Here is a 24,831-nt window from a genome sequence, read left to right as displayed (position 1 = left end):
AAATGAGTTTTGTGAATGCCTCCTCCCATCTCCTGGGAAAGTTGAGGTATTTGACACAAAGATAACTTCATCTTATCTCATTCTAATCCCAAACTAAGCATTTGTGAAGAAGCTACTGTCAAGTTAGGAAAAGAATTCTGGCTAATGAAATCAGTTCCTGGTGCCAGATTTTAGGTGCTATCAGTTTTGTTTTTACTTTGATAACTGACTAAATGCTAGAAAATATTGTCAATTACAAAGTTTCCCATCTTCCTCTCTTGGTCTTTAATTTTTTTCTCCAGATTTTTATAAAACCATAAAGTTGTAGAATTTAAAATCACCTTGAAAATCATTTAGTTCCATCTCCTAAATTCACTGCCTCAAGCACACTCGTATCCTTTATATAGAAGAAGCCAGTATCCTTTTTATAGAATATTTCAAGGATGCTTGAATTCCTCCAGGGACGGAAACTCACTACCTCCCACCATAGTGCATTCCCACCTCATTCTTTGGACAGGTTTTCAATAGGCCGATGTCACTCTTTGTAACCCACCTCCCCGCCTTTTTTCCTGGCTTCCTGAAGAGCACAGAACAAATCCTGTTTCTCTCTTCCTTATGGCCACCCTCCAGTTTCAAACTCTGGGTGCCATGTTGCTTCTTGGCCTTCTCTCAGGTAGCAAACCCAGCTCTACGTGCCTTGCCCATCTAACGTGTTTCTAACCCTCACTATATTAGGAGGTGTTTTCCAAATGAGATGTTTTGAACAAGAAAATATTTTAGCTGAGATCTCACCAATGTTGAATACAGTAGAATTAGTATATTCAAAGTCTGCACAAATACACTGATTTCTTTTTCCTCCACTACTTCTTTTGCTGTAGATCTGTCTTCACTTCTCATCTTCTCTTGTCACTTCCCTGGGCCTTGGGAATTTTGTGATATTTGTTTGAATATTTTCACTACGTGGATGACCAAACCTATTAAACTATTTGTGGCTTCCTGGCAAGCTTGCCTTCACCATCTTCTGCATGGCTACTTGCCTATTTTCTTCAGGGGGACCTGAAATTGGAGGTGGTGGTGTTGGGAGAGGTGGCCTCAGTGGTGCATGCCTTGTGACAACACTAGATCCAGTATGAAGAACCATTTAAAGGAGTAATCTTTTTCCAATGAGGTCTTGGCAACTTTCCATGGTGGAATTAGGTGAAAATGTATGTTTCTTTGTTGAAAACAGCTTATTAAAGGCTTCTTTTGATAGCTTCAAACCGGAGGCTTTCTCACTTCTTGGGTCTTTGAGGGAATGTTGATGCTAAATGGCCTTTTGTGTTTCCCAACAAAAGCGATAGCTGAAAGAACTAAAGAACACTTCGGGTCATTCAGCAGTGACTCTCTAGTAATAACACAAAAGGAGGACTATTATTATGGCCCTTAGGACAAGGAAACTGAGGAAAAGATGAGATAGGTAACTTGCCTATGGTCAAAGAGCTAGAAAGTGGCAGAGACACTCACCATAATAGACTGTAAGTGTGTTTACTTCTCTATGTACCAGAAAGACTGCTCATTATCTTTTAACCATTTTATGCCCAGCACCTAACAAAGAGCTGGGCATATAGTAGACAATCGATTAAAAATGTATTATATGGCTTAATAAATAAAGTTGATTATTTCCTCTTCCTCTGAACCTCATTTTTATAAAGAAGAAGGCACTTATTTCTCCTATGCTGTATCCTTAAAGATGAAATCACACTACGTAATAACAAGTACTTTGTTCTCCGGGGGAATGCAGTTGTTAAGAAATCGAGTCATTAACTATTGGCCCCCTTACTTGACCCTCATCTGCAGATGGTTCACACGACCAGGTTCTGTCTCACAGTTGAATTCAAAGCCCATTCAACTCAAATCACGTGGGGACATGCAGAACTGTCTACAGTTCACTACCTTATAGTGTAAAGCCAGTCCATGTGTCAAAAGGATGGAGGTTAGTAGACAGGAAGTAGGGGCATAGCTGAGGATCAAGTTACGTCAATTCTCTGGTGTGGAGTAGACCAGATGACTGGGTGATTGTCAGAAATGTTCCCACGGATTGGTCAGGCTGGCTCCACATAGATCTAGTCCTGAGCCTGCTCCATTCATATTATGCCTGGGACACTAGGGAGTAACAAAATTCAGCAAACCAAATGACCTTCTTTAGCAGATATTTGTGTTGCTGGGGTGATGGGGAGCAGGAGCAATGATCTCGAAGCTCAGCATCTCAGGCAATAATTACTTTACGGGACTAAATACTTTATTGTTTTCTTCTCCTCTGAAGTATTTTGGTGATTTCTTCTCTATCTGATTAGTGGGTAAACTCTGTTATTAGAAGTGAAGCCCTTGAGAACAGTTTGTCTGCTCTGAAAAGTGATTTGAAATATTACAAAAGAAGTTTGCTTTACAACTACAAAGCAATTTCCAGTAACGAGTTGTGTTACATGCGTCGTAAACAAAACAGGCCATTTGAAGCTCTCCATACTAGATCAAAAAGCTTTCAAAAATATATTGACATGGTTGAAAAGGAAGAATCAGGGCAAGGAATTAATGTTTGATTTTCATCATGCACAGGATAGATTGTTCATTCTATCTTGTCATCAATAATGATAATATATTTTAAACCATCAATCAAACAGTAAATAGTGTAACATCTTAATATGAGCTAAATATGTTTTAAATATCTACATTATTTATAAGCTTGCTGCTTGCTGGAAAATTGAGCTGATTGGGGAAGATCCAGAGAGTTGCATTTTCTTGTTATTTACATCCTATCGCAACCAGCAGTCGGCTTTAGGGTTCCAAATGGTTCAGCTGAAGAACATAAATATGCTTCAGGGAATGTGAAAAGGGATGGAATATTTCCTGGGCATGACAGATTAGGCAAGTTATCTTCGAATCACAGGTTTTATTCCCTTTGCTGAAATCCCAGGCAGCAGTCTTGGAAACAGCCAGTTCTGGCAAAATCTCTTTAGGAGAAAACTGGCTTTCCATTCCTGGCTCCTCTACCTGCCGGGTTCAATGTGACTTTGACCAAGCCATCAACCTGGGTGGGTCATAGTTTCTGTACTTTTAAATAGGGATTCTGGGTTGAATAGTCTTCGGGGTTTTTTTTTTTTTTCCTGATCTAAATAGCTGATTCCCAACAGTGTTTCAGTTTCACACTTGAAGAAAAATGGCGCCCCAAAGGCTGTAAGATGGTAGACAGGCCTCCAAGTTTGTTGTGGCAGTTACTTCATCTGTGACAGGAGAATAATGGACCTTGATTTCCTCCACCTCCCAGGAGGGGTGAGGGCACATGAGGGAACAGTCATGCATGTGTTTTTAAAGGTGAAAAATATTGACCAAGAGCCAGAGAGGACAGGGCAGTGGGGTTTTCTCTTGCTGCTTTAGCCTGGAAGAATTTCAGACTTTGGGATATTTTGTACAGGCTTCCTTACTTGTTATTAATCAAAGATCATATGAATATATGTATATACCTATGTACATATATGTCTAGATAGGTGTGTGTATATATGTAATACACAAATGCATGCACACACACACATATTTATACTGCCAATCAGAGCTTCTGAGTTGGTATCGTTCAGCCTGAAGCAAAGAAACCTGTTTTATCTAACTGGCACAGTATTCCTATAATGAACATGCAATTTCTGCTAGTATTTTAAAAAATATTTAAAAAGAAAAGCTTGAAGATTGCCTTTACCACTTTTGAAAACTCAATAGGACTTAGCAGTGACCAGCCTCGGGTGTAATGAGACCAAAGCAATTGTCCAGCTCCTTCCCTTTGTCAGCGAAGGATGTGTCTCTGTACGTGGGGAGGAAGTCTCTGTGGAGCTATAGATCAAAGGCACAGCTGGGGTCCGTTCAGTTTTACATTTTAGTGGGTGAGACATTCCTTCACTCCCTCTTCCCTACTCCTTTTTAATTTTCTTCTGCAAGGAGCTTCAAACTGGAGCCGAGAAGTAGCAATATCTTGAATCCTCACATGCTGTTCGCTAGTCCTCGCCTCTCACCCAGAAGTGAACGGGGAGACCAAGTCACCAAGCAGTGGGTGTTAGGTGCTTATCTGTACGTGGCCCTGTATTAATTGCCTCTCGGGCAAGCTCTATTTGTGAATCAAAGTGCTGCCCTCTTAAGGAGTTTACCGTCAGGGCCAGAATGCATACAAACGGCTGAGTGGTTCTGCCTAATTAACAGCGTCTTCCTTTAAAGTCTCCTACTCAGAATGTGACCTGGGACCAGCAGCATCTGCACCAACTGAGAGCTCACTAGAAATGCAGAATCTCAGGCCTCACTCCGGACCTGATGATCCCCAGGTGATTGGTCTGGACATTAGAGGCAAGATGTTCTAGATCCTGGCTGCAAATTGGAACAATAGAAGAACGTTAAAAAATACTGATGCCTGAGTCCCCCCTGAAGAGATTCTGATATACTTGGTCTGGAATTTTGCCCAGGTGTCATGATTTTTTTTTTGTTAAGATTATGATAGTTAACAACCTTGTGAAATTACAGTTGTACATCATTATTAGTCTTGTTGTAGGTACGCCACTTCACCCCTAGTGCCCTCCCCCCATCCCCCTTTCCCCTGGTAACCACCGATCAGTTCTCTTTGTCTATATGTTAACTACCACCTATGAATGGACTCATACAGAGTTCATCTTTCTCTGTCTGGCTTATTTCACTCAGCATAATACCCTCAAGGTCTATCCATGTTGTTGTGAATGGGATGACTTTGTCCTTTTTTATGGCTGAGTAGTATTCCATGGTATATATATACCCTATCTTCTTTATCCAATCATCAGTTGCTGGGCACTTAGGTTGGTTCCATGACTTGGCTATTATGAATAATGCTGTGATGAACATAGGGGTGCATGGGACCTTTGGAATTGCTGATTTCAGGCTCTTAGGATAGATACCCAGTAGTGGGATGGCTGAGTCATAAGGTATTTCTATTTTTAACTTTTTGAGGAATCTCCATACTGTTTTCCATAGTGGCTGCACCAGTTCCAGGTGTCATGATTTTCAAAGCTCCCTCTGTGATTCTGATATGCAGCAAAATTTGAGAACCACTGAATTAGACTATGTAGCAATACATTGTGGAAGAATCCATCACACTGAATTACTCAAGTTCACTGTCCACATCTCATGTGTTACCACCTGCTTGTTTTGGTGGCCCATGTTACCTTTTCCAACAGTGACCAACCCTGTGCCTCCTCCTCCTATTTATATCTGACCCCATCTGCCTTTCAAGAAAGATTCACCTTCAATGCCTTCTTTCCCCAGATCATGGTTCTCCCTTCCTCCTCTGAATCTCATATCACTTTATCTTTAGCTTTCTTACCAAACTTGTTAGTTTTCACTTAGTAGTGCAGTTATGTACACATGTTGCTTATCCCTTCCCCTAAGCTGTGAGCTCCTAGAAGACAGAAGCCCCATCAGATTTGTTTTTGTAACTCTTAGCACCTAGCAAGGCTGGGTAATGTGTGCATAGAATGGAGATGGGAACAGAGTACAGAAGGCAGAACATTCCAGATGTGCTCTCTCTATTCAAATTAGTCAGGTAAGATGGGCATGCAAAGAATGCATGGGTGGAATTTAGGACCTGGATGAGATAAAGAAGAGAGCTTTGTAAACCATGTCAGAGGATGGACAGTGGGAATACAAGTTGAAAGAGGGGTGGGAGCGAGAGAGCTGTGATTATATCCAGTGAGCGCTAAGCATGGTTTTCTGAAAAGAGAAGGTGGGATGCCCAGGGAGTAGAGAAAGGTAAGGAACCGAGATTACTCAGAGCACCTTAAGGGCCATGCATCCCAGGATGCTGGCGAGGGCTGACAAGCTCTGTAAGGGAGGTTGTCACTTGGGTGCCTGATGCCTTTAGTGAGTGTGGCTGAGTTCTGCACTGCCTTCGTTGCTCCTCTCAGTCTTCTCAGAAGTGATCCCCTTTCACCCCTGCATGAGCCAGCATGCTCCCAGAGAGTGGCTGTGAGTAGACATGCAATCACGATGCCTGGTCAAGTTCTCACCGAGTGTGGTTCGTCTTTCAGTAGATCGCTACCTCCTACTGCATGGTAGCATTGTGACTTATGCCCATTCCATATTCATGCTTGGGATTTATATCACATTTCCTCCAAGAACTTTGAAGCGCTTAACAGAAGAGAGGCTTGATTCCCAGCAGGCACCTGCGAGGGTTGCTGTAGGAGCAGGAATTGGCAAAAAAGTACAGGAGTAAGTGAAGCCTCTGGGGGAGGCTGAGGAAGGTGGCAAGTTGGCAGGCAAGCAGACAGTAAGAGTATGTGGGAAATGGACTCCCTTCACTTTGTTCCAAGCGTCCCAATGTCCCAGAGCCTTGGACCCCAGCCATGGTTAAAGAACAGCGTATTTCATCACAACCTCCCCTCTGGACCGTTTCCATTCTTGAAAAAATATGGTGGCCATGTTGTCTTCTTGGTCCACAGGAAGCCTGATCTAGAACTGGCTTAAAGGGAGAATCATGGCAGCCGTGATGCTTTCCATACCCTCTACAGCGAAAACTGGTGCCTAAAAGGAAGGTCTCCTAGGCCATGCCTTCCCCTTGAAGAGCTGGTCCCATATGTATCATGTCAAAGACATTCTACCAGGAGCAAAGAATATAGTAATTGACTTTTTAAATTTGGGAAATCAAGGCAAAGATATCTTAAATTTTCTATTTAGTGTCCAATAGCAAAAAGTAGAAAGGAACATGTGTTTAAATCTCATTTCTATCACTTGTTGGGTTTTCTTGTTTATAAAGTAAGATTCATGATGGCTTCCCAACTGGTGTCTGTGTGGGGGTGTGTGTCTGTGTGTGTGTGTGTGTGGAGACTAAAAAATATATAAATGTACTAATATGGGGCCTGGCACAGAGTAGGTACTTGACAAATGTTCAAATGTTCATTCCCTCCCCACTACCCTCACTCTTATTCCCACTACTTTTATTCCTTCTTAAAATTTCAGGGCCAGAGGGTCCCCTACCCAATGACAGATAGGTGCCTTGAGAAAAATCAAGTTCCACAGGGGTGTTGGCAGGTAAGAATAGAGTAGAGGGCATGGATAGAGAGAACTGTAGGATGTAGTTGTCTTGGTGATGGCTGTTTCAAACAAAATATTTGCGTGGCCAAATGTCCTGGCATAGAATTTTCCAACCTCAACACACACACTTATTCCCCTGACAAAGAACCCTCCCCTCACTGCTCCTCTTCCTCCTACCCCATCCCGTTCCCTAACCAGCCTCCTCTTTCCGCTTATAGACAAAAAATTGGACGCAACCTTCCCCTTCCTCTAAAGCCTGTCTTCCTCCACCCCTTTCAGAGGAGAGAGGATTGAGAGCAGGTAGTCCACTGTCTTCATAGTTCCTTGTACAAGACATCTGCTGTAGGAACTGGACAGGGGGTCACCTGTCACCATGGCAAAGCTGAGTGGGGCTTCACCTGATCCCCCGTGCTCATAATATGTCCGCAAGCCACCCAACTGACTCCTTTATCTTCTTCTTCTCCCCAACCTTCGATGAAGTAAAAGGAGCAATGTCTTGAGCCTGGTAGGAAAGGTAGAAAGAAGCAAAGGGGCCATCTAGCCTTGTGCGACCTGAGCACCTGCTTCAGGTACAACGGGGCCCACAGGCTTTGAGGCTCTAGGGGCACAGCAGCCTGTACTGGGGGCTGAGCTGAAAGCCAGAAGTGGAGCCACAGCTCAGCCGGGACAAGCCTTGCCCCTTCATGTCTGCAGTGGGTGGCAGATGGCAGATGGTCCCTGGATTACCAAAGGAGGGGTTTCATTTGTTTGACCATTGGGTTTTGTAATGATTCAAGAAGGAACCACCTTCGTAGGAAAGGTTTTGCATTCTAGGAAAAAAAATCAGTAGTTGAGACATCCCACATATAGATGGGACATCACTGGCAGTCTCATTACTTCAGTGTTTATTTCAGGTTCAGCAAATATGCCATCTTCCTCTCAGAGCCTTTCCTGTGTCCCCAAGTAAAGAGAGCTTGTTCTCCTCTGTGAATTCAGTGCACTCAATCTGCACCTCTCCTAGGATACTTACCACTTTCTATCACATGTTTTGCCAACATAGGTGATTTGTCTCTCCTTGCTAGAGTGGAAATTGCATTTCTTTCTTTCTTTTTTTTTTTTGTGAGGAATATTGGCCCTGAACTAATATCTGTGCCCATCTTCCTCTATTTTGTATGTGGGACACTGCCACAGCATGGTTTGATGAGTAGTGTGTAGGTCTGCACCCTGGATCCGAACCCTCAAACCCCAGGCCACTGAAGTGGAGTGCATGAACGTAACCACTACGCTGCCAAGCTGGCCCCTGTTTGCATTTCTTATAGGACTTAATGTGTATGCATTACATACGTATACACAAATGGCATATACATACAGTGGGAAACAGTGACAAAAGAAGAGAATCATCCCTTTGACACCCATAGGAGCCCATGGTCCTATAGACTCTCTGAGGCCTGAATAATTCCATGCAAAGTCAGACTCACTGCCTCATGGCGCTAGTCTTGACAACAGAATTATGAATTTGTAATCCCCATTTGTGAGTTCCCATGAGATGTGAGCTTCTTCACAACTTCCTCCTCATGTCTTTACAATCAACTCAAGTCTCACCCCAATCCCTCCTCTGTCTGGAGACAGAGCTGCCTTCCCTCACAGCCAAACTTCTCAGAAGAGTTGGTTGTGTTCCTGTCTCAGTTTCCTTATTTTCTATGAGCTCTTCAACCCATTCTAATCTCGCTTTAGCTCCCACGCTCCTAATGACATTAAGTAAAATGGCCCTCTTGGCAGCATTCAACCTTATTTATTTTATCCTTGAAACACTTTCTTCTCTTGACTCTTGTGATGCTCTACTAGATTTCACCCATGTGTCTGTTGCCTGATTCTCGGTATCCTCAGCTGCCTCATTGTCTCTACCTCATCTTCACATTCTGGAATTCCCCAGGCCTCAGTTGTAGGCTCTCTTCCACTTTACGTTCTCTTCAGACTTTCGTGCATACCCAAGGTGTCTGTTCTCAAATCTGTTTCCTGAGCAAACCCTTCATTGAGATCCAAATCTAATACCCAACAGTCCAACCAGCTCTTCAATCTCAGCATTGCTAGGACTGAACTTGTGATCCTTTCCATATGAAGTCCCCTTCAATGTTCCCATTGTGCACGTGTGTGCACATGTGCAGTACACATCTCTCCACAGGACTTAACCAAGATACTAATAAAATAACAAATTATAAATCAGCTATTAAGTGTTGGGCTCTGCCAATAAAATGTAAGCTCCCTGAGAGAAGGAATTATGTCCATTGTTAATTATTTGTTGAATGAATGAGTTAGTGAACAAATTAATAAGTGTATGAGGGAGTGAATGAATGAATTTGACTAGAAGACCTTCTGAATCGCATCCAGCTCAGCGCTGAGAAATTATGAGTTCCCTTATAGGAACAGAGAATAGATTGGTGGTTGCCAGGGGCAGAAGGTTAGGATGGGAGAAGTGAATGAAGATGGTCAAAGGGTACAAACTTCCAGTTATAAGATGAATAAGTGCCGAGGATGTCATGTGCAGCATGGAGACTAGCTAACAGTACCATTGTATGTTTGGAAGTTGCTAAGAGAGTCGATCTTAAAAGTTCTCACCACACACAAAAATATTTTAACTGTGAGGTGATGAATGTGTTAACTAACTTTATGATGGTAATCATTTTGCAATATATACATATATCAAATCATCACATTGTACACCTTAAACTTACACAGTTATAGGTCAATTATATCTCAATAAAGCTTTAAAAAATGAATTTATGAGTTCTCCATAAATGCATGCCCTCGAAACACAGAAAATGTAAGATTGGAACTCTCCATAAAATATGAATAAATAAATAGGGAAAGATACTTCTCCAAAGAAGAATATTTGGGTATAGAAATCTGAAATAGAGATGCAGATTATAACCTTCATGTCGCGTCCAGAGCCTCTTGGTTCTGGGCTTTCCCACTGCAGAGTGAGGAGCTCCACGGAGGGGCCTGCTTCACGTGCTCCCACGGGCAGGGATGGGCTTCTCTGACAGTCCACGGGACGGGTCCACACAGCTATGTCTCCAAACTGACGACACCTCCCCTTGCTTGTTCCTAGCAGTTCAAAGACTGCCTTTTCCAGTAGATCTATTCATAGCTTGATCAAGACTATTTTTAAAAAGAAGAAGACATAATATTCTTTTTTAAAAATACTGAGAGAGATTAAGATGGCATACTTAAAAATCATCCAAGCAATTGAGCCTTCTGCAACTTTTTGTTTTGAAACATTTTTGCAACATGCCTTTAGGTATGGAATTTTAATAGTGTGAAACAAGCTCATGAAATTTAAAATCAGTACGTGTGTCACAAACACTCAATAAAGTGAGCGTGTGGAACATTGTGTTGGGCATTTCCCCAAGTTCTCTTTTACCCAGTGCCTTCTCTTAGCATCAGTGACGCGACTTCCATCCTGTGATACTGGACTCTTTGAGGGCAGGTCATGGGTTTCCACCTTTGTATCCTCCGTAGCACAAACACTCTTCTTTTCAAAGAATAGCACTAAGCGGATATTTGTTGAAATCAATGTTATCAAGAATTTTTCTTTTCATGAGGCAGTTCTGCTTTTGCCCATCCCTGATACCTGGGCTGTCGCCGAGCACAGACTGACCCCGGGAGGATATCTCACTTGGGTCCATCTTCTTTGTGGCATTGCATGTCCTGGACCTCCCTGGATTCCCTCTCCCCATCAAACCACCTCTTTCCTGTATCCTGAGCCATCTCAAGTACTTTCTGTGAAGTGCTAATAGAACATACCACTCTGTGAGAAGATGGTGGTTGCTAATGGGTTCATGTTTTTAGTCTCCCAGTTAATACAATTATAACTACTTAGTTTTTATTAATAATAATGTAGCAGCAATGACAATTGCTACCACTTAGAAAGGAGTGGCTGGCACATAGTAAATGCACACTAATTACTGACTTCTTATAATTACCCGTGATAATGACCGTTGTTGTTACTAATAATAACAATGACCATATGGTGCTCATACTGAACTGAGCTTTTTTGTTGTTGTTTTCTTTTCTTGGTATTATCTCAAGGAAGCTATTGGAATTATAGTTATTTTATGTCTGGGAGTTGATTTGGAGTAAATAACTCACTTACTTTTTTTTTTTAAATAAACTGTGCGTTTAGGGTTGTGTGTGTACGTGCGTGTTCCTCCTCATTTCAAAGCAATTCGAAAGCTTTATAGAGTTGGTCAGTAAGAATGTAGGCTTTGGCATCCAGCTGCCTGGGCTCAAATCCAGCTGTCACAAGCTAACTTCCGCGACCTTAGGCAAGTTACTTAACCTCTCTGAATCCTAATTTTCTCCTTTGTAAAAAGGAATAATTATAATGCCTAACTCATAGAATTTTGAGGATTCAATGACACAATGAATGTTTATTGTGTCACATACTAGGAATCACTAATGTACGCTGTTATTTGTTTTTACTGTAACCTATTTAAAAAGAATTGGAAAAATGGAAAAAAGTAAAAAAAGAAAATAGTCACGTGTCATTCTGTTATATAACCAATATTAACATCCTAGACCATATGCTTCTGGTCATTTTGTATCTGTATGTATGCCTAAGTATATTCAATTTTTATAACATTAGAAATTATTTATTACCACTTTGTAATTTGCTGTGTCAATTTACTTTCTGTGCCTAGTATACCGTCTGGTATATGGTATTAATAGCTGCATATTGATTCATCACATGTGTGTTCTGTAATTTATTCACTGGACATTTAGATTGCTTTGATTTTTCACTCTTATGAGCAATAGTAATCTGAAATAATCTGAATACAGACCTTTTGGAATGTATTTGATTAATTTCTTGGCATAAATTCTTAGGAAACCAATTAGTAAGCTATAGAATATAAAAAATTTAATACTTTTAACATAAATTGTCAAATTGGTTTCCATAAGGAATTTAATTTCATTTCCATCAATTGTATATGAGGCTTCTAGTTTCCATAACCTTGCCAAGCCTGGGTAGTACATATGTATATATTTTGTATTTTATCCAATTTAATGGCTTCTATGCAATATGGGGCATGTCATTTTTTTAAGACTTTATTTTTCCTTCTTCTCCCCAAAGCTCCCCAGCACATAGTTGTATATTTTAGTTGTGGGTCCTTCTAGTTGTGGCATGTGGGATGCCGCCTCAGCATAGCTTGATGAGTGGTGCCATGTCTGTGCCCAGGATCTAAACTGGCGAAAACCTGGGCTGCTGAAGCGGAGCGTGCAAACTAACCACTCGGCCACAGGCTGGTTGGGAAAGTTATTTTAATTCTCAGCCTCAGACTCCTAACCTGTAAAATTAACTAATGGGCATAGAATTCAGAAATAGAGTCACAGGTCATAAAGTTTCTATTGATTCCAAAGCCTGTTGATGCTCCATATTTGAAGTGTGGCTCAGATGAGACAGGACTGTGGTGAAGTGTGCTAACCCCAGAACAGGCTGAGGGATGACTGTCAGAGAGCATTTCCGTGCTGATGTCGTGACTGGCCACAATGTCCCAGTGTTGATCAGACCCGCAGGCTCAATTCAGAGAGTGATGTGGATAGCATATATAACTCAAATATGAGATTATCTTTTATTGCTATCTTGCTCAAAAGCATTCTCCAGATGGGCAGCAATCTTTGTTCTGTTTACTGATGCATCTTAAGCACCTCGCACAAGCCTGACAAAGAGTGGGGGTTCAATAGTAAATGTCTGTTGAATGAACAAATAAGCTGAATGAAGTTTCCCTCTACTTGTTAAGGGGCTGCGCGCCCTGGTAAACAGCAGAATGCCCTCCCCAGGGTAAGTGTGACTGAGCCAGCATGCCTGAGGCCCCTGGGACTTGCCTCTTCCCAGCAACCATTGCTGTGACTCATGACAATCTTTCAGATGTTAACGCCTTCAGCCTGGTCAAGATTCAGACTCCCTTGTTAGAATCCATACTCTTCACAGCAGTGTTGGGTCTCTCTGCTGAGACCCATTATGGGTGGTCTTAATAGTTCAACTCAGAGGGTAATATTATTTCCAAGTCCTTAGGGATACTCCACTGCTGCCCCTTTGTACTACCTAGAGCAACCACTGCACGGGGTAGTTGCGAGTATACTATATGAGAGAGCATGTAATGTAAAATACAGAACCAGTCACCTAGGCAATATGTTGTGCTGGTCAACAGCTCGGGCTCTGGAGCCAAATGCCAGCCGTTCAAATCTGGCTTCACAACTTAACAGTGGCGTCACTTTGAGCAAATTGCCTGATCACTCTGTGTTCAACTTTCTCATCTGTAAAATGCAAATAGTACCTACCTTATAGGATCAATGTGTGGATTAAATGAGTTGAAACATGTGAAGAAGTGGAAATAGTGGGTAAATATTAGCTATTTTAATAACTATTATCAGCAGTAAATATAACCTTATTGAGAATTTACTATGTGCCAGAAACCAATGTGTATTCTCTCAGGCGATCCTTCAGACAACTCTATGGGCTAACCATTATTGTGATCCCCACCTCGTGAATAAGGATATTGAGGCTCAGAAAGTTTTGGTAATACCCTAAAATCATATAGCTAGTGGGCGGTAGAACGTGGGTTTAAATGTAGGTGTGTCTGAAATATTCTCTCGTGGAGATATTTTTCTTAACAGAATTTGAAACATCTGCATTCTCATTGACATTACAATTTCTATCTGATTTCTGGCCTTTTTAGCCATGCTCACAACCTTAGAACATTTTTCAGGAAACTAACTTTAAATGCGTGTGCATATTTAAACGTCGGTCTATTGGTCTGAGGGTCCGTAGTTTCTAGGGACTCCCCTGGAGTCACTTGTAGTGATCTTACTATGGTCCAGTTCACCAATTTCTGTATTTCCTCTACCAAGATTTTAGAAATATCAATCAATTAGATGATTAAATATGGTTTTAAAGGTATAGGGTGGCAAATGATGACCAAAATAGACAATTTTGCATTCAATGGTGTGGGTTTGGTAAGCTTATAAAACTCGTATAATCTCCTGAACAGCTTTTCTTGCAAGGTCAGAAGGTAACCATTTCAGGACTCATTTTCAGCACATTTCAGTGTGTTGAAGTTACAGGCGCTCTACCCTATGAGCGATTCTCTGCCCAGTGTGGAAGTGTCCTGACACCAGCCACACTAGAGACTCATCTGTTGTAAAGTAACTGGTTGACTGAGTGCCCTGTGAGTGGCCAATATCCTTCTCATCACAGTGACAGACTTGAAATTTAACCTTTTCAGACACCCCTAGCAGACAAAGCAAAGAAAACTGAAAAGCAATCCATTTACAGATGTCAACCCAGCTGCTATATTTGTGGGCATGACTTGCTGTGCCATATTTGACAGGTTATTTTTCATATCCTTGAGACTTATCTTGTTGTCATTGAAATATACTATAAACTGTTCTGTTACCTTTTGCTGGGTGAATTAGGCGTGATATTTGGTAAAGGTGTCTTTCATAGTCAAGAGATTTAGATAGTTTACTGAGAGCCAGCATGGCCATAAATTAGCAGAATAGTGGTAATTTGTCCATGATGCTTATTGAGGACGCACACTAGAAGGTTAGCTATGATAACGTGGGTTTACACAGGATTCAACTTGGTGTTTGAAGATCTTATTTTTCTCTTCAACAGGTTAATTATGTATGGCTTTGTGAAGGCCATGGTATATGCTGGCCAGTTGAAAAATGGAGACTTTCATTTCACTGACTGTTTATTTTTTGGTTCCCTGATGTCTGCTACAGATCCAGGTAATTTCTCAAATGTTTTCTTCTTTTCAAGAATCAAACATTTAAACTGAACGTTTCTCTAAAGACCATCACCTGGGTTTACATACTAATAATTCCTAGTCCTCTGCACCTGCAGCGACACATCGGTTAGTGATTACAAGCAAAAGAAAAGAAATAAACAGGTGAGTATTCTCACGGCTCTCAGAAAATGCATCTGAAAGCAATTTTAGTAGTGGGAAAGACTTTAAAATTTATTATAGTTTATTTCTCTAGAACACGTAGCCATTTTGAGCTATAGTTCCTAATTTTTCTCCATTCAACTTGCCTGTTTTCAAAAATGATCTATTGAATTAAACGGTAAAAAAGAATTTTTTTAATTGTTTACTATGGAACTTTTCAAACATATTAAAAGCAGCAAGAGCAGTAAAAAGAATTGTCATATGCCCTTCAGCAATTATCAAATATGGTCAATGTCTTTCTTTCTACACCCCTACACTCCCTCTCACCAGGGCTGGATTATGTTAAAGCAAATTCTAGACATCATATCACTTTATTTGTAAGTATTTTGAAAAATTACCATTGCCATTATGAAGCCTAAAATATTAATAATCATTCTTTAATATTATCGAAGAGCTAGTCTCTGTTTAAATATCCCAATTGTCTTTTTGTCATTATCATTATCGTTATTAGTTTGTGTAGTAGTTTGTACAAATTAAGACCCAAATAAGAGCTACATATTACAATTGATTGATGTGACTATTGAGTCTCTTTTAATCTATATATTCTCCCTCTTTCTATTTTTCTTGTCATTTATTTGGGAAGAAAAAGGCAATTTGTCTTGTAGTTGAATTGAATATGGTTCTTGTAAACTGATAGTTAAATCTAGAGGCTTAATCAAATTCAAGTTCATCTTTTTTGGCAAGGTTGTTTTATCAGTGGCTGTGAGTCTCTTTAGCGTCGCATCAGGAAGCACATAGTGGTTAGGGACTCAGCTGTCAGCCTGGTCCATCACACTGTTGAATTGCTACTCTGACAGAGACCACCGGAACACACTTGGAGTTGAACAAGGTGTGTTTATTACTCTTTGTAATGAGAGAGCATGCTCACCAGAGGAACCATGGAACCTCCCGGAGGGTATTAGAAAGGACTGATCATAGGACTTGGGTTTCTGTTTGGTGATTTTAGGGAGCGTTTAAAGGAATTGGGGCTTTGCTCCGGCTTAGACACTGTCAAGAAGTGGGGTTACTGGGCATTTTAGTAAGTCTTATCCAGCAAGAGGGAAGACTGAATTGAGCCTAAAGCTACAATTGGTAAAGAAGCAGAAGCGCCTTGTAATAGCCATAATAGGAGGATACTCGGTCAGTTTTGTGGTTTGGACAGTGTTCATTCTTTGTGTTTAGATGTGGTTATGCAGTGGTATTGTTTTCATCTCGATTCATCATGGTCACAGAGTGACCTTGTGTGGTGGTGTTCTGTGAAACTGTTTACTTTCTACAGGAGAAGACCAAGGCCCAGCTGATGGTAACAGGCCAGCTGCCAAATGTCTGGGACTGCTTTTTCTTTCTTAGAAGGCCCTCTGACCAGCAGTATAGGCACCGCGTAGTCTTGTTATAAATGCAGAATCTCAGACTCAACTCCAGACCTGCTGAATCAGATTCTAGAATTTAACAATATCCTCAAGTGATTCACATGCACAGTAAAGTTTGAGAAGCTCTAGATTTTAGAGTTCCCAGTTTCAGTTAATGGCGTTAGTCCCCATTGATGATTACTGCTTAATCTAGTATTTATTAGGAGTTACAAAATAGTGGTAGGCTAATGCTATCTTTTTTTTTTGGATTTATTAGCTGATACTCTCTTACAAAGAAGCAGTTTTTCATATCAACTATTTGAGTACCCTGTGATATCATTTGAACAAAAAAGTAAGATAAATAATTGATTCTTTCCCTTTATGTACTGATTTTCAAAATAATTAGTTGTTTCCCTAGCATCCTTTATATATGACCAAGGTGTTGCCTTTCTTTCCTTAAGTATTATATCAACGCTTGGATTTTAACATAGTTGATATGTTTCAATCTACTGCTGTCATTATTCTTTTTGATGATCAAAATATTCCATCTTTGACAACTGGGAGCCTCTTCAAGTTTCGCCTGCATCCTTTGTTATGACTCCAATGGTCTTTCATAGGTTTCTTGTTTGGGGGCAGGACTAGATGTTCCAACCTTATCTTGTTGGTTTCACACATCCCAACTGGGAACTAACCATTTCTTAAAGAAGTCTTTGTTCTTTCTAAGAGGGGAAATTTACTTAGAGACCAAAATTTGGGCACTAGGGGTTTTCATTGCTACTGGATTGGTCATTGTTTCTAGATATTTTTATTTGTTTTGAAGGAGAAGTAATGTCACAAATTCATCACAAGTTCAAATTTAGGATATAGGAATTTTACTTAACTACCTTGAATTTTTATTTCCACTTAGTTTTTCTTCTTCTTGCTTTTCTTCTTGCTATGACATTAAATAATTTCTTACTTCCTTAAAATATATATTTTCAAAATTATAATACACGTATTATTATTAAAAATATGATTATTGAAAACTGCTTAAGATTTCATTGTGGTTCTTTTTAACCTTTGGATATATCCCCACTAAGAATGAACAGATAAAAATTACTCTGTTTTAAGATCACTTGAAATAATTCCTCTGTGTGGTTAAGCCACAAGTCAAAATATATACAAATATGTTCATTTGTATATATACAAATGTACAAAATTTCATTTTATACAAAATGTTCAAAATATACAAAAATGTTCATTTGCTTTTAATTTTTGTTTTAAAATTAGATTTAATATCTACAGCAGTCCAAAGTGAGACCATTGAACAAAATAAGAGAAATCCAGCTTCTTTCTATCCCTGTCCCCTCTACCCTAATTTTCCATCCATTTTGGTTGGTTTTTCGTTCACCCTCTGTTTTTAAATCTCAGCAATACACAAACAGGCACACACTCTGCTATACGCATAGCTCTTCACCTTACTCGTCTTTAGTTAACAGTATTTTGGAGAGTACTCCACAGCAATATATGGAGGTCTTTCTCATTCTCTTTCATAGTTGCAGACTACTCCACCATCTACTCAACCAGTTGTGTGTGGATGGACATTTGAGTTCTTCCTTGTCTTTTGTAATTATGAATGGTGTTGCAGTTAATAACCTTGAAATTAACAGCTTTTCCCATTTGCCAGTGTTTCTTTGGGATGGATTTCTAGAAACAGGTTAAAAGGCAAATGCATTTGCAATTTTCCTAGATGCCAAATTCCTCTCTATAAAGTTTGTACCATTTTGCCTTCACACCAGCAATGTATGACAGTACCTATTCTTTACAGCCACGCCAATGCAGGATTTTGTCACAATTTTGAATTTTTACCCATATGAGAGGTGAAGAATTGTATCTCCCTGTCGTTGGACTTTGTGCTTCTCTATTATGAGTAAGGCTGAACATTTGTTTAGGGGGCAGATGCATTTTTTTTTCTGAAAACCAACTGTTTATAAGATGCCCTTTTTTCCAGTAGGGTTGTTGGTCTTTTATTTTCCGAGTTTTAGAAGCCCTTAATATATTAGGGATATTAATCTTTGTCTGTAATATAAGTTACAAATATTTTTTCCCAGTTTTTTATCTGTTTTATTTTGCTTATAGTATGGGGGAAGAAAAAGAATTTCTTAATGTATGATGTTGACCCGTTTCCTGGAAAAGGAGGAAATGAAAGTAGTTCTCAGATTTAGAACCCATGGTGTAGATTAGAGGACAAGAGCCCCAGAGTGCTGTATAGGGATAGACTGCTCCATCTCCTGGTTTGGAGATGACCTGGCCACTAAGTCATTGCTGGAAGAGTTCATGCTACACTCTCACGGCCCCAGTGAAAGGCAGAAGTCCCTTGGCAGCCACTGGAAGCATGGACTCAAGATAAAATATTTTCAACCCATCCGTGATTCTCATTAGTTAGGGTTGTTCTCTTCTGCTATATAGGAGCATTTTGCTTTTCACCGTCAGGTCTATTTCAGGTCACCTTTGCACAAATCTACATGTTGAAAGTCATTGTATCCATTGTTTCCTGGCCCCAGTGCTGAAGGCCGGTCTGTGGCGTTCTATTGATTCAGCCAGCTCTGAGTACAATTGTGTTGTGTTCATGCTTCACTCCTTCTGTGGCTGGTGATATCCCTGAGGTTATGTTTACATGACACAGGAAAACTAATTGAAATAGAAAAAAAAAATTCAACTCAGTAAGATGGTTATTTATCTGTATCGTGTCAAACAACTGAGCTGACCAGGATTAACTCACAGCCATATAGGGAATCCTGGGAACCGGGTTCCTTCCAAGTCTGGCAACTTTGGGTACCCCTTAGCCTTTCTAGATTTTATAGGTTCTTGGAAGTGGAAAATATTCAATCTCATCTCTTCCAACCTCTTCATTTTACAGATGAAGAACCTTACTTTTCATGTGTAAAATGAAAAGTTTCAACCAGAGCCCTTTCCAGCTCTCATGTTCCATGATTCCTATTTCTGTGAGATTGGTTTTTATTTTAAAACAAACTTTTGCTTTAAAGAAAGCTAACAGTCAACCCAAAGACCCCCACCCAGACATTCTGGCGTTCTAACCCGACTGAGCAAATGTTAGAGAAGATCTCACAGCAGAAACCATACGTGAGCAGGAAAACCCAAGCTCCCTTCTTTTTGCTGGGAGCTAATTGTTATATTAAAACATGCTGAACCTACTCTCTGCTAAATTGGTGCAATTTAAGATCTTCAACAACCTTAAAACACCGAGTTAATCTTACCCCACAATTATTCACTTATTGCCTAAATTATTGTGACTCACTAATTTATGAAAGAGAACCTATGCTGTCCAGGTCTCATTTTCTTGCCCTTCTTTAATTCTTTCCCATTTAGCCTAAGCTAAATCTAAGCTAGGTGCTAGTAACTACTCATATTTTGTTTTTGTGGGTGCCTATCTAGACTTAAACCTAATTCTTCCTGCATGTTTCAATTTCTCCTTGGCCAATTTTCAGCGTACCTCCAGTTAGGATGATTTCACTATTATTTGATTGATTGAACATCCTCCTTTCCTCATTGACGAAGACCTTGCTGATGACGTAAAGGTCAGCAGAAGCACTTACCAGAGAGTGGATAACTAAAGGCAGAGCCCCCAAAGAGACCGTGCATGGTGAATGGCAGGAGAGGGGATGAGAGAAGTACTTAGAGGGCTTGATCAACAGGATGGCTCGTCTTCAGGTGTATTTACACAGGGAAAGCAGGAGGATGGGGGAGGGGAGAGAAAGGACCAGCAAAATGGCAATAGAGTGAAAACCTCAACAACCGGACATGGATGTTTCAGTTAATATCCCTCATTTTACAAATGGCTAAAGCCCCTTACGGAGCCCTCTGACCTCATACTATGCTCCTACCTCGTTCCTCATTGACTTAGGTCCCAGTTTGATAAATTTAGACTATCCAAGGTAATTTATTAAGTCTGAAATGTCTCTTTGTATGGGGTGGCTGAGATAAAGAGAGAGGTCTTTAAGGTATGTAAAGACACGTGGGGATCTCAGTGTACCCGTGTGTGCTGTTCCTTGAACACACCGGCCTTGTTGCTGCCTCAGGGCATTTGCATTTGTTGTTTCTCCCTCCTCACCATGTTTATGTCTTTGCTCAGAGGTCACTTTGATGAAACCTTCCCTGACCAGCCTATCAAACATTACACCCCTCCTCCCCCACTACAGTCCCCCCAAATCGTGGTGCATCCATCCTCTTTCCTTGTCTTCCATTCCCGCACAGCGCTAATTACTACTGGTCTACTATTTACTTCCTTATTTCTTTGTCCCCTGTGAGGGAGGAGCTTTATTTCTTTTCTTTCTGTTTTTTTTCCCCTACCTTTTCCCTCTTATATTTCTAGTATCTACAACAGTAGGTTTTCCATAAATACTTAATAAATTAATGAATTAATAAATTTATGGAAGAAACTGCCAGAGCAAAGTGTGGGGCTTGAAAGGGGGTCTGTTCTCAAGTATGAAATGTGACGCGGTTGAGTAACCCAGGTCACCCCGGAGATAAGGGTTCTCATGGCTGCTGGAGGGACAGTGACTCAAGGTGAGGGGGCAACTCCCAGCACAGAGCTGAACTCCCAGCACAGAGCTGCATGGCAATATTAGTTTCTGTCCTCTGAAAAAGATACATTCAACTAAAACAAAAATGTGTGCCTTCCTTCTTGTCTGACCATGCAGCCAATATTTCTTTCTCCCTGTTCACCGGGTAGTCAGCGGCTTAACGCTTTCCAGAGAGCTCCAGCCATAGATTGTAGATTTGCAGAAGCAGTTATAATAGTGTGGGGTTTTTTTCAGGTTGGAAGATGTCCAAAGTAGGAGCTTCCTTTAGGAAAAGGAAGAACTCAGCACACTGCATTAAGTATTAATCACCCAAAAGATGCCAGAATCTCATCCTGGTATTTACAGGACTGACATTTCCTCCAAGGTCTCCAGGAAGCCACTCATCCCACACATGTGGGCTTTGCATTTTCTCACTTCATCAATTTCCCTGTTTCCTACTTGGGTTAAAATGTCTTCATTTCGTATGATGCAGCTGCATCAAGACTCAAATACAGCTGTGCTATTTTGAACTCCAGAAGTATTAGTCCAATATTTAAAACTAGAAAATAATTCTTACTTCATAGACTTGTCCTATTTTCTACCAAGAAAATTAATCCAGGTTGTCCTGATTTAGGTAACCTCAAATAGGGCTTATTTGAGAGCTGCTCTGTCCAATATAGTGGCTACGAGCCACATGTGGCTACTTGAAATGTGGCTAGTCCAAACGGATGGGCTCTAAGTAAATAATACACCCCAGGTTTCAGACTTAATATGAAAAAAAAGAAAACTATCTCAATAATTTTTATATTGATCACATTTTGAAATGATAATATTCATTTTACATTGAATTAAATAAAATATACCATTAAAATTAGTTTTACCCATTTCTTTTTCCTTTGTTAATGTGATTACTCAAAAATTTAAAAAGACATATGTCGCTTTCATTATATTTTTATTGGATGATGTTACTGTGGAGAAGTATAGATGTGGAACTGTTGTAAGCCAAAAAATATGATCCTTTTTTTCCCAGCTTTATTGAGACATTATTGACATATAACATATGTATGTTTAAGGTGTACAATGTGATGATTTGACGCTCATATGTATTGCAGAATGGTTACCACAATAAGCTTAGTTAACGTCTCTAACCTCTCCCTTAGTTACCATTTTTTGTGTGTGTGGTGATAACATTCAAGATCTACTCTCTTAACAGCTTTCGAGTATGTAATACAGTACTGCTAACGATGCTCACCATGCTGTGTCTTAGATCCCAGAACTTATTCATCTCAGAGCTGGGAGTTTGTACCTTTGACCAACATCTCCCCGTTTCCCCAACTCCCAGACCCTGGCAACCACCATTCCTACTCTCTGTTTCTGAGTTTGGCTTTATTAGATTCCTCACAAAAATATGATCCTTAATAGAAACACCACAATACCTTAATAGAAACACTTCCTGACTTCTATGGAGTAGAAGAATTAAGCACAGATACAGTGCAGTGCATAGATGGTCATATTTGATGAAATATAAGCACTTTATCTTTACAAGCTTGAACTAACATGTCTGAAGTTTTCTTTCTAAAGTCTGTTTTCCAAGTCTATTTTTCTGCCCCAACACTTAATAACCCATAAACTAGTTTACATTCATGCTTTAGAAGCAAAGAGAAATGAGAATAAATATCTGTATGATTTAAATATCACGTTATGTGCCATTCAAAACTATAAATACTGTAACCTTTGATTTGAGAGAAGCAGATTAAATAAGCTCCTGTCCAAATGTCTCAGTTGTGCTCTTTTCTTTAGTAGAAGATAAGTAACAAGTTCTTAAAGCCTGACAATCTCTGAGTTGGGTTTTTAATGCCCGTTACTGTTTTGTTTTATATAGTTTGTCAGAAATCCAAGAAACTTGACATTTATATTACGTTAGCCCTGTTTCAAAGTATGTTGATGCATTTAATGTCCCCAAATTGGGTAGACTCAATATCAGAAATAAATATTTATCTAAAAGGAGTAAATAAAGGCTACCTGTGTAGCCAGTTGGGAAAATACAGTCCGTAATTCTTTTCATTGAGTTTAGAGTTTATAAATCTAGTTGATGTAAATTATTAGTTCAATTCTCCAAACAAGTCAAAATGTGCATAGTGCTTAATAAGATCCATTTATTTGTCTTTATCATCAACATTAAATGATATTTAATGACTAGACCTAAGAAAGTATCTACAGTTGCTTCAAAATACGAAAGGCCCGTTGAGTTTTACACAGTGCATAGTAAATATTTATTGAATACATAGAACAGCCCTTGAATATTGCTTAGGAACACTGTCCCTGGCGTGCGATAGGTCTGTGTCTCAATCCCCATGCTGTCTGACCCATTGGAACCTCAGTTTATTCATCTATAAAATGAGGGTAATAAGACTTATTTTAACAGTTCTTTCTAAGGATTAAATGAGATTTTTTATTGTTATCTTATTATTATTTTTATGCTATACTAAGATGAGGCTGCTATTTTCCCATAAGCAAGTGAAAGAGGCACGTTTTTTCTTGCTTTCCTGGTAATAGTAATGGATTTCCATGAATCTACTCTTGGTTAGCGGAATGCTCCCTTAACCAACTACATTTGTTTGGGAGTTGCTGGGTTAGAGCTAGGGGTGTAGTCTATGTAATGCAGTAATTTTGCTTTGGATAAAACACAAATACACTTATATGTTTACTTTCATAGGTAAAAGATAGTAACATGTAAAAGTGAATCTCAGACCTTGCCATTCTATCCCCATGTATTTTTGTACACATCTCTATAATTATAGACATTATTATGGACATTGTTCTTATACAACCATAAACCCACAAAATTTTCCATAATCCATTGGTATCATCTAATACCCAATACCCATTCTCACATTCTAATACCCACATCTAATACCCATTCCACAATCAAATTTCTCTGATTTTTGCCTTTTTTCTTTAATCAGAACCCATACAAGGTTGACATGTAACATTTAGTTGTTATATCTCTGCATTCTCTTTTAGTTTAGGGCAGCACTCCCTCCTTGTCTTTTCTTTTTATGCTTTGACTTGTTGAGAAATCGGGTCAGCTCTATAGGATGCCCCACATTCTAGATTTGTCTGTTTGCTTCATCGTGGTGTTGTTTAAGTTCCTGTATCCTCATACTGTAAGTGCAAGTTAGCTCAAAAATCTTGATTAGATTCAGGTTCACCTGTTTTTGCAAAAATACCATATAGGGGATGCTGTACAAACTGTGCTTCATCATATCAGAAGTTACGCCTTTGCTGGGTGCCAGCTTTTAGTAATGCTAAGTGTAATCAGTTGGGTTTACGTGGTGACAGCCTGACCCCATCCTTGTGAATTTCCCCATGAAACTTTCATGTAATGGTTTCATCCATTGATGCTTATTGTCTGAACCTACTAGTTTCATTAAGATGGACAAAATGGTGATTCTCTTCTAATTCTATCATTTTTTTCAAATTATTAGCTAGAATTATTCTTGCAGCAAAAGTATTTGATACTGTTATTTTAAACCACTTCTTATATCATCTAAAAGCAATGTGCAGATCTTATCTGGGTGCTTGGCCAAATAAAGCAGCTGTAAACAAATTTCCGTTTTAAACCTATGGTTTTACACATAACCCCAATGCCTCATCACGTGTAGAATATTAACAATAGTTTTTGTGGTAGGCAAAAATAATAGTCCTCCAAAGATGTCCACGGCCTAATCTCCAGAACGTGCGAATATGTTACCTTACATTGCAAATAGGGATTTGTAGGTGTGATTAAGGTAGGGGCCTTGCAGTATGGATAGTACTCCGGGTTATCTAGGTGGGCCCATCTTATCACACGAGTCCCTAAAATCTGGGTGTGATCAAGGGAAGATGTGACTATGGGAGAAAGGC

The 24,831-nt window shown here is 39.8% G+C and overlaps 1 protein-coding gene across 1 annotated transcript in view; it reads left to right on the top strand.

Moving 5' to 3' along the window:
- The window catches only part of SLC9A9 (solute carrier family 9 member A9), a 511,724-nt gene that overhangs the window by 124,644 nt on the left and 362,249 nt on the right, over nucleotides 1–24,831 (top strand). Inside the window, exon 5 of the mRNA XM_014852057.3 lies at nucleotides 14,702–14,817. Within this exon, the coding sequence (XP_014707543.2) occupies nucleotides 14,702–14,817 (116 nt within the window). The remainder of the gene's footprint in view (nucleotides 1–14,701; nucleotides 14,818–24,831) is intronic.

Source organism: Equus asinus, chromosome 21 (genome assembly GCF_041296235.1).
Source record: "Equus asinus isolate D_3611 breed Donkey chromosome 21, EquAss-T2T_v2, whole genome shotgun sequence".
Taxonomy (NCBI): Eukaryota; Metazoa; Chordata; class Mammalia; order Perissodactyla; family Equidae; genus Equus; species Equus asinus.
The sequence above is the reverse complement of the archived record's forward strand: the minus strand, read 5'-3'. Positions and strand labels throughout refer to the sequence as shown.